The 14,404-nt window shown below is 37.5% G+C and overlaps 1 protein-coding gene across 18 annotated transcripts in view; it reads right to left on the reverse strand.

Moving 5' to 3' along the window:
* Positions 1-14,404, reverse strand: part of SATB1 (SATB homeobox 1) — a 136,685-nt gene that overhangs the window by 90,931 nt on the left and 31,350 nt on the right. For 9 of the 18 annotated variants that reach the window (XM_073003368.2, XM_078377259.1, XM_073003372.2 and 6 more), the window contains exons 1-5: positions 9,960-11,508; positions 7,145-7,380; positions 3,261-3,437; positions 2,603-2,729; positions 1,754-1,877 (exon numbers count right to left, since the gene is read on the reverse strand). In XM_073003368.2, the coding sequence (XP_072859469.1) occupies positions 1,754-1,877; positions 2,603-2,729; positions 3,261-3,437; positions 7,145-7,355 (639 nt within the window). In that variant the 5' untranslated portion in view covers positions 7,356-7,380; positions 9,960-11,508. Of the gene's footprint in view, positions 1-1,753; positions 1,878-2,602; positions 2,730-3,260; positions 3,438-7,144; positions 7,381-9,129; positions 9,713-9,959; positions 11,509-14,404 lie in introns of those variants that run through there. The other 9 variants (XM_078377262.1, XM_078377261.1, XM_078377260.1 and 6 more) reach the window with 4 other exon arrangements.

Raw genomic sequence — 14,404 nt, forward strand, 5'->3', positions numbered from 1 at the left:
TTTTCATTTGAAATGATCTCTTTAGATACAGGGACTACCACATAACATTTGATCCAGGTACAAGGCAACAGAAGTCTTTTGTTTACCATTGCATCATACTGAATTTTCCAGACAAACTGCAAATAGATTACAATAGTATGCCAAAACAAATGAACTATTGCATCTTAAGACAAGAGTTTTCTGTTCTTACCCTCTATCCCTGCTTTGTTATTCTCTACCATATCACCATTAAATAATACAAAGGCAGGAACTTTGTAGCTGAAATTTTATGCACACTTAGTTCCACATAAATCCTATTCAACAAAGTGGGACTTAACACAGGAGTCACCATGCCAGCTAAACATACAACACATTCAACTACATAACGTACAACAATTTCCAGACTTTAAAAAGTCAAAATCAATACAAAAGGAAGCAAGCATGCATATCAACTCTTCCTTTGGAAGCCTCAGAACAGTTTAATTGGAATTTTCAGGCTTTTTTTTTCATTTAGGCCCCAAAATGGATGAAATCTCTCTTAGCACTGAAAGATACAAATAGCTTTAAAGCCCAAGTAATGTCTGTATACTGTATGAGCCCTACAAATATGCTGTGTCTGTTTTTTACCATTGATTGACAGAAGTCACATCATTATACAACTAAACTCTGGGGAAAGTTTTCACAAAGCTTCTGACCTTAAATATCGACAAATTCTCCAACTATTTTATAGTCTCTACATGAACTTTCTAAAAAGGATTTACATGGGAACTCAGGAAAATGAAAGTAGAATATATACACCGGAGGAGGAGAATATATATACCGGAGGAGGAGAAGGAGGAGGAAGGGGAGGAAGTGGAGAGTTGAATTTACAAGATTATCTAAGTTTTTCAGTTTGACAAGAATGTAAGTAGATTGGACAATAATGGTAAAAACTACCACTGGGCAGATGCCGGCTGTTATGGAAAAACAGGAAAAATTGGGTAAGGGAATAGTACTGTCCTTAGGGACAGTGACCAAAATAATATTTCCTTATAGGAAAATATAATTATTTACAACATGGGAAATTGGTAAAACTAAAAAGGCACTTACTAGAGAATATGTCTGTTCATGATGACACGCATAGGAACATGCAATGTAACTGACTGTTATTCAAGAAAGGATATTAATATTCTATTTAGCATTATAATACGAACATATTTAAAAATACACTTATTTCATTTACACACAGCAGCAGTGTGAAATATCCCCTAGCCACTTCCAAGTTGTCCATATGAAATTGGTCTCACGCATTATATAAGTGCTGTTGTATATCTGGATTAATACTACGCTGTGGCTGATTTTCTTTAGTAAAACTTTAGAACATATGGTACGCTCACAAGGAATACCAATGTGACGTTTTGCTTTTCTCAATTGAAGTCTTAACTAGTTCAGATAAAAACACTGAAATCCATCAGAAATTTTAACAAATTCAAGAGACTTTTAACTACTGTGATGCATCTGGCCTCTAATAAGGGAAGTTATAATAACACAGTTCAAAAAATTTGACATAAAGTTAGTGAAACGTCAGCTTGGTAAGGTATAAAGAAAAGTCTCTTGCAGGATTTAGTATCTCAGCAGTTGTTTCAATATGAATTTAACACATTTTAGAGAGTTGATGAAACAGTCACGCAAATTAATGTTTTTGGCAAACGATTCCAGCAGAAATAGTCTGTGGAAAATTCAGATCAGTGTTGCCTGTGGTGTTTTACCATGTACTGCACATTAGGTAAAATACCTGTGAAAGGGGACATTCCTTGGCCAATGAACTCTGGTTCATATCCTTCAGTAAGTCCTTTAGAGCATTTCGTACTGTTGTGTGAGACCACTGTTCGGGAGGCAAGTCTTCGAGTTTAGGGCAACTATTTGAGACATAAGATGAGAAAAGGGATTACTACAAGATTGCATTCTGCTGCAGAACATTCCTTTAAGACAGACAGATTTCATTTTGCGCATCAAGCAGATGCATCTGGAGATTGCTCTCAGTCTCCTGATTGTTCCGATTAGTTAATTACTTTATACAACACATCTGCTGTATTGATGCATGAATTATACATCAGCTGCATGTGGTGACTATTTTTTCATGTTACTTCTACCTTCCTGCTCTGATGCGCTTGGTAAAACAATTTAAGGTGTAATGCCTTCTCAAGACTGATCATGAAAAGAATTAATATATTAGCTCCCCCTCCCTTTTAGTTACAGTGAAATTTAAAAACCTTGACTGCAACAATAAGAGTGAACAAGTCATTCTTTTTCAGAATGCACACAGATGGTGCTGTTCATGATATGCAAAAATATTTTTCTCTTAAGTAAACTTTATGTAAAATGCCTTCTTGCAATGCATCATTTAATTGACTAAAATGCAATATAGTTTTAATGAGATACCAGAAGAAAAGCTATGAATTGGAGCTATATGAATATAAGATTTCTATAATATTGTGGGTGGTTTTTCCCTTCCTGATTAACTGCAATAACAAAAGAATGCAGGTATTATTTTACAGATTGCATGCTTAACTCAGCACAAACTGAGTATTTGTAATACATCTAACTCTGTTTTATCTTAACACTTCCACCCTGTGTGACATACCTGTGCAACTGGATTTTTAATGTGACCACATGATAAACATCCTGCAGCATGTCAGCTACTGTAGCATCAGGAGCATCTGTCACGTAGGACAGAGGAACTGGGTTCCATTTCCCAACCTGGATTAGTCCTGCATCAGACAGAAAGATGAGAGGGAAAAGAAGCTGTGAATGTGAAGAAAGTGCTACAAAAATCCATGATTATTGGATGTTATGCTAATATGTTATTTTTTAAGTCCAGTGCCAAGTTTTCTCCCTTTTACAGTAAGAGTAATAATGAGCTTATATACACAAATAATTTCTTACTGTTAGTTATTTGTCTCTGTAAACTAAGGGATTTTGGTTTCTTAGTTACAAAAAGAAAAGAACCTCAATCATAGAATAAAGTTGACTTCCTCAGAAGTTCATCTACTGAAATGCACTCTTTATTTTCTTGTAAATCCTTGGTGATGCATATCATTTATTTAACTTAAATCATTTAAAAACAAAAACACAGTACAACATTTCACTTGGATAAACAGACAAATGGTCATGAAAATGCATTTTAGCAAAATTTAAAAGACCCATTTCACTCTGCTGGAGATGATATACACTTCCTGAAAAAAAATCCTTCCACTACAAGTAAATATATATCATTTTGCTTATTTCTAGGCCATATTTACCTTTTGCTTGGGCAGCAGAGCTATGAGAATATCCAAGTGATAGCAATGCCATTTCAATCAGCTGGTTGAATAACATGTCCTTCCTTACCAAAACAAATTCTGCATGTTCTTCTTTGCAATCATATTCAATGGAGTTTTCATAATGTTCCACTACACAGAAAACTGGAAGCATGGTTCCTGTAATACAATAATTGTAAAAGAAAATCACAATTTTCATCAGTACTTACGTGACTCTTCAGAATACACTGCAAAAGAAATATTATGCAGGTGAAATCCTACCCACAGGTTCTTCTTAGATAATGGGATACATCATACATATACATTTAATAAATATTTTAACAAATATTAAGTCTTGATTTTTTTCTGCTCCTACATGCTAGCAGAAATGATATGGTTGGTTGCAGAGAAATAATGTTGGTTGTCCCTATCGTACCTGATTTGTTGTGGGAGACTGCAGCGTGACTACTTACATACATACTGCAGAAACAGTCAGAGCAAGCCATTGCAATGCTATCTACATAATTCTGTTTACAATAAAACTTCCTTAGTAGAGCCAAAAATATTGAATTGCTAATTGTTACAAAATTTCACCTTTGGCTGGCTGTTCTTCAAATTTCCCATTAATGAAACCATGCAAGAAACCCAAACCCTACCTAATGCTAATTGATTTTATTGTTTGAAATAAGCAGAACACACATATCCAGAAAAAGGAAAAAAAACCCTCATAAACAATGCTAATTTTTTTGTTTTACTGCAGTCCAAGTTGTTGTATGCATGTCAGCTGCCTTATTCGTTTTAAAAAATACCAATTACACTATACACATGTTACAATTAACTTTTGTTTGTCTTTTAACATTTTAACTTCAAGGAACTATTTGCTTCCTTTTAAAATAATGGTATGGTCTGAGTAGTCAACATGGACAAAGATTTATAAAACATGTATTCATATATCTCATTGATCTCAAAGGATTATAAGTATTGCCAGTAAAACATGTTAGGCCTTTTAAGCATTCGGGCATGTGTGACATTTACAAATCAAGATTTCTATAAATGTAGCCTTAAACTGAGATAGATAGAGAAGACTAATAGATTCTTATGCATGCAGTACTATTCAAGCAACATTTACTAAGTCAAAGAGCTGTTTTTATGAAACCACAAGATAAGGGAAAGTAGCTTGTAAATATAACACCTACATCCACTTAGTCAGCAATGAAACTCCCAACTCTTTTCTGTGATGCAGATAAGGTCCCCCTCCTGACAAGACATGAAAGGGTTAAACATCTGCTGCTCAGGAGCTGTCTCATGGCATACTGCCAGAAGGGCATAATCTTTAGCATAAATGATGGCAAAGGTTACTTTAACAGGGCGCCTAAGATCACCAATTACTCCTAAAACATTAATGCTTCTGTAAGCACTGCCCTCTGCATTTACAGAAGTCATCTAATTCTGTAAAGGTATATAACAGCATACTGCACTTGTAAAAGTGATTTATTGATGACATCAAAGTAACTTGCACTAGAATCCTTTGTACTCTTAAATGCAGGAGAGGATTATAATGAGAATTACCACTTGAACTGTATCTGCAGCTAGCTCTTTGCCAAAGAGTCAGTCTCTGGCAAACCAACCTTTCAAGCTTGCTTAGATAGGTGCACAGACTCTCTGATTTATTGAAAAGGCACATGACACACAAGCCTAAATACTTGCCTGTATTTTATATTTCATAACAAGAGATTTAACAAAATCTCACACACACAAACACACAAATTAAGTATCATAATATAAACTGTTTATTTCTTCCTTGGTGAACTTATCAGATCTTAGACGAAACTTGCTTCACAGTATGTGGTAAGCCATCAAAAGCGAAACAGAACAACGCATGGGAGAATGGGGGCTGGAATCACTATCAGAGGTCTAGTTATAAAATCCACACACATTTATTTGCTGCTCACTTTAGAACTATAATATTTTACTTGAGAAATATAATATAATATTACTCTATTATTTCCTTTAACTGAATGCGAAAAAAATTACATTATTTCAGAACAAAAAGTAGCCAATCTTTCAATTTAAACACCCTGAATCTATCCCCACTGGGATAAGAACGCAATAATTATATTTTACATTAAAACAGGAAAGTGAGTTTGATTTATGAGCATTTGTGTGAAAGGCCTATGGGCAGATGTAGTTAAGTACAAGTTTCCTTTTTGGAGAAGCAGTTCCTATTGACCAAGTTTTGATTTTCTATGCAACTAGCAAAAAAGTCATCTGACTACAAGCTTGATCTCCACAACTTGTCACTGATGCACTTCCATTAAACACAGAAATGTTAGACAGGAGATCATAATCTCAGCTAGCTGATCACTCTTGCAAGTACTTGGCAAGACCTCCAACTTTATAACCTTCTAGTATTAAAGGGGAAAGCATTGGTCAGTGCTCAATGCTAAAAATACTGCATGATTTAAACCTGAAGGCAGTGTTAGAGGTTTTGCTGAAGGTTTATGACTCTATGTAAACAGCACGTCTGCCATAAGAAGCAGAGAACTCTGTAGAATCCTTGTCTAAAACTGTCCTGGCATTAAAGTTTGCTGTGCAAATATCACATAATACCAGAGACAGCTGAAATCTCCTATTTAGGAATTTATGGAACTTATATGTTTGCAGGCGTCAGAAAGTCCTTTTTATATAGCCCCAGTGCTTTACAGCACAATATTAATGCACTCTGTTTAAAAAGCAGCAATAAATTATATTTTTAATGCCTCGCTTTGGCTTTCTTAAGATGCATACATTCTTGGCAAACAATCAATAAATAGGGTAATCATGAGCAGAGGCCAAAGAATTTGCTGAAGTCCTGTTTTTCCATTTTTAATAGATACAGATCTAACAATACGGAGTGCTGTGTCTGTTCATTTTAGGATCAATATATTCTTTGTTTTTGCCAATCCAAGGAAAAAATAAATTATTGTATGATAAATGTTATAAATCAGAATGAAATGCCAGTGCCTTCTAACTTTATGTGTTTAAGTGTTTGAAGCAAATGTTAGTTTGCTTAGCAAATGCAAGAAAACCACATGAATTATAAACATGCACCAGTTACACTAAGAAAACGGAGTTCCGACAAATAAATCATATACAACACAGATTTAAATTGACACAACTACTATGTAGGATCCTGCATGCTACTAATTTTATTTTAAAATAATCATAATATAAACAGAGCCACAGAAATGCACACTGCACAATCAGTCAATGGCTCTGAAAGCATCTTCTTGTGAGATTGTATAATTACAGTAAACCAGTCACTGAGCAATACGATACCCAAGTTGTTCATTGCTCAGTAATGAATTGTACTTAAGGAAACAAAGTGCGAAAAATGGTCATCATAAAAAGAGTTTTTCAGTGAACACCAAACAAGCTTTCCTATTATTTTCCCAAAGCCAACCAGCAAATGATTTTCAAATCTTGTTGACCTTTCAATTTTGGAATCTTGTTCAGAGCAGAAGAATTCTGGCTTTTTGAATGATCTATTATTCATTAGCGTGCTATAAAAGAGTACTTGGCTCAATACTACACAAAGGAAGAATTTATTGTAAGAGTTACTGTATCTTTCACTGGTAGTATTGTTTCTTCTCAATATACCTGCAGATAATGTGTAGGTAAGGGTTCTTTTTTGTTTTTAAAAAAAGACTCCACCCTGAAAAGCAAGATGCTCCACCCAAGCATTCAGTTCAATCTTTCAAGTGCCATTTCAATCACAATTCAGACCCAGATCAGAAATGTAATAGTGAAGTACAAATTATGCAAAATCTTGGATGGATGTTTCTTCTAAAAGACAATCTATATTATTAAAAAAAATCAAGATTCCATAGTCAGAATTATTGTGTTACCTTTTCTAGTATGTGTTTTCATCAGGTGTCCAGAGTGTTTTAAAGGCACTCCTTGCATTTTAGCTCCTGTACTTCCAAGTCTTCCTCTTCCTAATGGGCTCCCATTCTGTTCCAAGCGGGCAATTTTGGCTGGTGGACCCTTCGGATCGCTTACATTGTTAGACATTTCTGAATGTTCTTTCCCCTGAGTTGTCTCGTTCAAATGATCCATACTCAGTCCCGCCTCTAAAGATCACCTGCCATGATTTAAAAAAATATATATGTGTGTTGTATACGCGTGCGTAGTTTTATGTAGGCAGCTTTACACATGTACATAATACATCTGTATAGCATGTTCACATAATATTAGATGGTTCTTAAGATAAAAATACACTCTTCGGAAATTTGCTTCCTTGCCAAATTAACTAAATTGTAAGGGTTTCTTAACCCGCTTTATATGTTAGCTGATTTATATATGGGATCTATATATTTGGAATGCATAAGTGAGAATAGCAGGTGCAACTATTTAGCAGTATTCACATAATAGCATACCTATTGCTACAGATCTCTTGTGTGTATGTCCTAAGATTGTTATGTTGATAAAAGCTCCTTCCTTCAACTTAATAAAGAAAAAAAATATTGTACTATGTTATTCATAAGAATATAAAGAGAATGAAAACTTTAGCTAGGCATCCAACAGATTATACTAATAAAAAGATCTTTCATGCGGATGTATATGTTCATAGACAGAAATATATAACCTCAGATTGGCAGTCTCCAAGCATTTTTACTATTATTTTAACCAACTGTATATACTAAAAAGTTGACCAATATCAGATAAAAAGATGTAGACACATTCTTTTTCATGTTACATTAGAATATGAAATGCTGAATTAACTATGTCAGGTTAACAAAACTCATATGGAAGAAAATATGGAAGCCTCTAGAGAATCACAACTTTTTTGGATATTACTTTTTAGCAGCTACGAAATCTCTGTAATGTATACCAATGGTAGACATGTGAAATAAAAGATCAAAACCATCTATAAATTATTCTAAATACTGGAGTAGACCATAGTGATTCAGAAATAGGTAATGTTGGCTGGTCTTTTTAAAAATCCATCATATTCCATGACAAAAATATATTTTTCAGGCAACTACTGAAAACTGTAATATTAATTTACAAAATAGAGAAACAGTGTGTGAGTAAGAGAAATGGTTGATATCTCGAGAATGAATGAAATGTCTTAGTTGCACTTTTATTTTAAACGAAATCTTACTTTATAATAGGACATCTGCCATACTTCCTAGCTATAGTGTCTACTTTATGTACTAAGAACTCTGGTCATAGTGCATACTGACCAATCACTTGAGGAAATGTTTATATTATTATGTGCAAACATAAAAACATGGAGCGGGGGCAACATTACTTAGAAAGAACACTGGTTCTGTATCAGGCATTTTGAATATACAGAAAATATATAACTTTTTTCCAGCAACAATAAAATCTTCATTTTGGTGAAGATGCTGTATATTCTATCCTAATTTGGTTCTTGTTTAATCATAGGCTGCTATGTCGTTCATAAACAGCGTGTTAATCTGAAGGTTTAGATGCAACCTTAAGAATGCCAGCTGAATAACTATAAAGTTTAGAATATAATGGTTATTTATCCTTACACTCTTGGGTGACATGCTGAGAACCAAAGGTTTACCATTGATTGTGGTCCCATCTGTTTTTGGTTATGAGTCTCATTAACAATAAATATGCCTACTTTAATCACTTTTTCTTAATCAAGATTATTCTTTTTCATTACATTAACTGCTGCTTAACCTAAAACTGCAAATCTAAATTACTAAGATCTCCCCACTTAGGTAGTGCTTCACCAAAAGCATTTTGGATGACATTCTAGTTTTTCTCTTACTTATTTATTTAGAATCAGTGGAATATTTTAAAATAGAAGGGGGAGGGAAACACACTCTTATTCACGACAAACTTTAAAACTCACCTGCTTCAGGATTTTGGCCCAAACAATCCAAACCCCATCACATTCCATCTCCACATTATCTCAAGCTCAACAAACAGAAATATGGATTACAATGTTACATTTACTGAAAAATGTAAGTATGTAATTGTGATTTATAAAGAACCTCTATTATTAAGCAATTTTAAAGTACAATAAATAACATAAAATAACTTGGACTTAATCCCCCACTCACTACACATCCTTTAAGCTCAGTCATCTCTTAGATTTATGTTGCAAAGCAGACTTATGTGCACATAAAACACCTGATTTACTAGTGTAAAGTTTTATGCCCAAGGCTAAAGTTCAACAAAGTCTCCCTCCATTCGAAATGGCAAGGAGCAAGAGTCAGCATGGTTTGCCTGTGACAGCACCACAAAGTTCACTATTATCTCTGGAGATGAGAGGGCCAGGTGCTTCTGTTGATTCCATCTACAAGGTTTTGGCACAAACATTAATTTCAATGTATAGTTTCACAAAGACACTACTAACAGAGAAAGATTATATTCTAAACATTTAATAAAATAGAATTCAGTTGCCAGGATATGCTTCTGCGAGAATGGAGTACAGTACTGTGTCTTCAACACTTCAAAAGTTAGCCCCCTCCCCTTTCTTCTCTTCCCCCTCCTCCTCTCTCTCTCTCTCTCCAGATAAAACCCCTTAATCACATTTAAGAGAGGCTCTGTTCTTATCCATTCCATATGGCTGTCATAATCCAGGCCAAGCTTTCACTGTGACCTTTTAAAGAGACAAAGAAGCAAAACACTATCTAGAAACAGGAACACCAAAAATTTTTAAAAAGACCTGAAACTCACCACTTCAAAACTTCACGGCATATAAATAATAGAAACAAAGGAGATTTCCTTTGCACATCGATCTCTTCAAGAAGCAGCAGCAGCAGCAGCAGCAGCAGCAGCTCAAGACTGATGTTTTCTAAATCCCCCTTTTTTTACAAAAGAAATGTTTAAAAACTGAAGAATATTTCCTACCCAAAATTATCTCTTGCTAGGAAGGGGAGGGGGAAATACACCAGTCACACATTGCAGCCATGGGGAGAAGGCAACAAGAAAAAGAATATTTATGAAAGTGCAAAAATAAAAATAAGAGAAAAATAAAAGAATAATATCTTCAACATGTGGAAATATAAAATGCAAAAAAGCAATCAGACAATGTAATGCTGACAAGGTTGAAGTTTATTGTAAAAAACAAAACAAAACACCACCACCCAACAATACAAAAACCAAATTAGAGATTAACAGTCTCCACTGGTTTTCCAAAAAGTGCAAATAAGAGAACTAAGGAGCGTGTGGGGGAACAAAACAGCTTTTCCGCCAAATACTTTTAAGACCAAAAAAAAAAAAAAAGAAATCTACAGAGCTTCTTCTAATTATTTCCTAGTAAGCTACAACATATATAAAGATACAGTTTAAACATGGCTTTCTCCCCTCCAAAAAACTAATCCCAAAACTTTCCGCCTAAAGCCTTGACAGAACACATGCATAATGAAAACATAAAACATATATAGAAAAGTTGCAAGGCACTAAAATTCAGTTTCAATATCACCCTTGCTGTTTACTTTTTTAAAAAAGGCAGAGAACCTCTGCTTTCTCATCTACTCGGAGAGACTGCGTTTGGGAAAGGGGGGGGGTAGGTAGCGGAAGGAAATAGTCACCGCCACCCAAAGTGGGTGGAAATCACTTCACTTGTTAGAAATAAATGATGATGATGATGATGATAATGATGATATACTTCCCAAGAGTTAGGCAAAATGAAGGTTAAAAGAGAGAGAAGATCAGGGGAGAGGAGAAAGAAGGTAGGTTACCCCAAAAAATTATTAATAACATTAATAATAATAAAACAAATCCGGCGAGCTTTCAAGTTCTTGCTGCCCTCGGCTGGTTATTATTGTTATTTAGACCGGTTTGGTGGCTGTTGCTGGATGTTACAGGGCTGTGTGTGTGTCTGTGTGTGTGTGTGTGTCCCCCGGACGTAGCTTGCTTAGCTCTCTCTCTTGCTCGTTCTCCCTCTCGCTCGCTCTCTCTGTCCCCATTAAATTATTAGTTGACTCATCACTCCTCCTCCTGCTGCTGCTGCTGCCGCCGCCGCCGCCGTCCCTCGCTCCTTCCTCGCCGCTATTGCCTTCTGCTGCTGCTGCTGCTGCCGCTGCTGCTTCTTCCTCCTCCTCCTCATTTTAATACAAAATAACACCGAGGGCCACCGGCTTTTTTTTTTTTTTTTAAATATGTGTACAGCCCAAGACAGTAAAAGGAGAACGTCGCCTCCCCGCTGCTGCCTGGAGCTCTTCCCCGGCGGCCCCGGATCATCCGACGCGTCCTGAGAGGGAGTCACAGAGACGAGCAAAGAGGAGGTGGCAGCGGCGGCGGCGTGGAGGAAACCGAGGAAAGCCGGAGGGGGGGAGGGAAGAAAGGGCATCTAGGAACGGTGGAAATAGGAATCGGATTTTAAAAAGGGGGCTGGAGGGTTAAGACTGAAGGGGGAGGGGGTTAAAACTAGAAAGCGCGCGGGGGGGGGGAGGTAGAGGGGGGAGAGAGAGACGAAGGGAGGGGAAAAAGGGAGATCAGGAGCGAGAACGGAGGGGTGTGCGGTTTCCGGCACAGGGCGCGCAAGAATTTGTAATCAGCTTGATTAGTGTGAGGCGGCTGTGCATTTATTACACACAATACCCAGAATAACAGGGAGCAAGGCGAACGGGAGAGGGAGAGGGGTGCCGCCGCCGCTGCTGGCGGCACAAGGCAAGCGAGCGGAGGAGCGCGCGGAACGAACTGGCGAGCCAGAGGAAGGGCAGGCCGGAACGGCACCCCAGCAGCTGCCACCGCGAAGGACACCTTTGTGGAGAGAGGGAGGAGAGGGCGCCCGAGGGACGGAGAGGCGGACCAAAGAAAGCAGAAGGGGGGGGCGACTCGAGGGACAGTGACGGGAAGGCAAGGGCTAAAGCCGGACCAGCGGGGACACGCATAAACGCACACCCGGCAGCGCCTTCGCAAAACCTGCGCGGAGAGCAGCCGCGATCTCAGCCCAAGAGGGCAAAGGCGCCCCGGGATGCCCAAAGGCGGTGGCGGGAAACGACCCGGCGTCGCTCGCCACCCTCCCGAGGGAGCGGGCCAAACAGACTTCGAAACAAAGTGGGAGAAGGAGCAGGCGAGGCGATCGAGATGACTGGGGCGGGGGTGCACACGGAGAGCAGGTGCACGCAAGGCTTCGGGAGCATATGGCTGGCAGTCATGCCTCCCCATAGGGAGGAAGTATCAGGAAGCAGCGGGCGTGTGTGTATATACTCTGCCGGGGAGAGGAAGGAGCGACACGGTACAGGTGAACGTCCTCCCTTCTAGAAGTAGCAAGATAGTCATAGATACATGTACCTATATGATTCATAGATACATATGTGTGTGTTATCGGCACAGGCAGGGGCGCTTCATCCCGAAATTTCGAGGGGAGGTGCCCACCTGCTCCAGTCACGAAGTGCCCTGGTGTGTGTGTACATAGGCATACAGTTTATAAAGCAAGATCTGCAATCCGCAAGGCATTTTCTGCTTTCCCCTTCCAAGCAGACACAACATTTGGAAAGAAAGAGGATGGGGGGAAACTGCCAATTTTAACACTGATGTGTGTTCCACCTTCTGTTAAAATTACTTCGACATAAAGAACAACTTCAAGTTCGTTTTTCCTGGGGCCGCTCTACTAATGAATACCAGTGATCACCCTAGGACAGTGATCTGTAAACCACAGAAACCACATTGCTCCCATTTGGAGAGGTCTTTAGTGTCAAGTGAATACTAAATAACGAAATTAGCTATGGGGCCCAACACCCAGGCCTCCATATTTGGCACTGTAAATAAACACTGTTCCAAAAGATGTATAGATCTAGGCAGTATTCTAGACAAATGTATCTTGCAGATTAAAAGTTTAATAAATAAATAAATACAGATTGATCAAGAGGATTTTCAGCCTTCGTGTTTATGAGAATGTTGCCCAGATTATCTCTTACTTTCTCCTCTCCTCTCAGTACTTTCTTATACAGTACAGTAAGTACCTTGGATTGAGAAAGTAAGGGAATTGCTTATATACTACAGGAGTTAAGATCCTTGATACACTAATTGTTCAGACATATTCATGCTGATGGATGCTTCAGTCTAGAAAAATGACAATTTAGCCAGCAATCAGCTCATTTTTCGTTGAGGGCAGGATTAAGTAAAGTCAGAGAAGGTACAAGGTATATCTTTAAAGAGGAAAGAATATAAAGACACTGCCTACTCTACTCAGTGCTGCTGTCATCCAACTCAGGATGTCCTTAAAGAGTTAGGTTGAGTAACAGCACAAAGATAGTATGGAACAAAGCAAACATTGGAGGCATAGCATCTAAATAACACATATAAGTACCTCACACGGTTTTCTTTTGTTTTATGTGCATGAAGACACAAAAATAATAAAATGTTCCAACCTGTAAGTCCAGAGTGCACCTTATTAATTTTAATATACTGAGAGTTAGAAAGGTTCTGGGCCTTGGTCAAAATGTAATGCAGTTTACCTTCCACACATAGATAGAAGGCCAATGCTTCAGAATGGCAAAGTACTGGAGGTTTGTAAATTATTTATTTGCAACCACAGTAATTATAAATATGAGTACTATAATGCAGAAGCAGAACCAGTTACAGAAGGTTCTGCTTCTGAGCAGACCTCAGTAGCAGATCGGAAAAAACAAGTCTGCACAAACTAAAGCAATACATATTTACTGATATGTAAGGAAGAAAGTACTAGTTAAAAACATTGGCTATGATCCACAGATTAGTTAAACGAGATGACTTGAAGTAGAAACAATTTTATCTTAAATTTCTGGATTTTCAATCCAAGTACTGTGACATAATTGGTTTTTGGATCCAACTTATTAATTGATATGTCTAATTGGCAGAAATCATATTTGTGGTGCCTCAGATTCATTTTTTTTAAAAAAGGAATGAATATGCTGTCAAATAAACTTAAGGAGTTTTAAATTGGCGATGAGGGATAATATTTTCTTATCACATGAAAGATGAAAAAATGCAGCATTATAAACTTTGAACAAAGAAAAACTACAAATTAGTAAATGCTCAAAAACCAAGTGCATTAACCATACACCTTACTATAATATCAGAAGAAAGCATCAAAGGTACACAGAGAAATATAGGCCGACATCTACTGAAGTAAACACAAACACCATAGTGTGTGTGCAGAAAATGGTAATGGGGTGAAATGCATAAAATAT

The sequence above is a fragment of the Pogona vitticeps genome, chromosome 6, assembly GCF_051106095.1.
Source record: "Pogona vitticeps strain Pit_001003342236 chromosome 6, PviZW2.1, whole genome shotgun sequence".
NCBI lineage: Eukaryota > Metazoa > Chordata > Lepidosauria > Squamata > Agamidae > Pogona > Pogona vitticeps.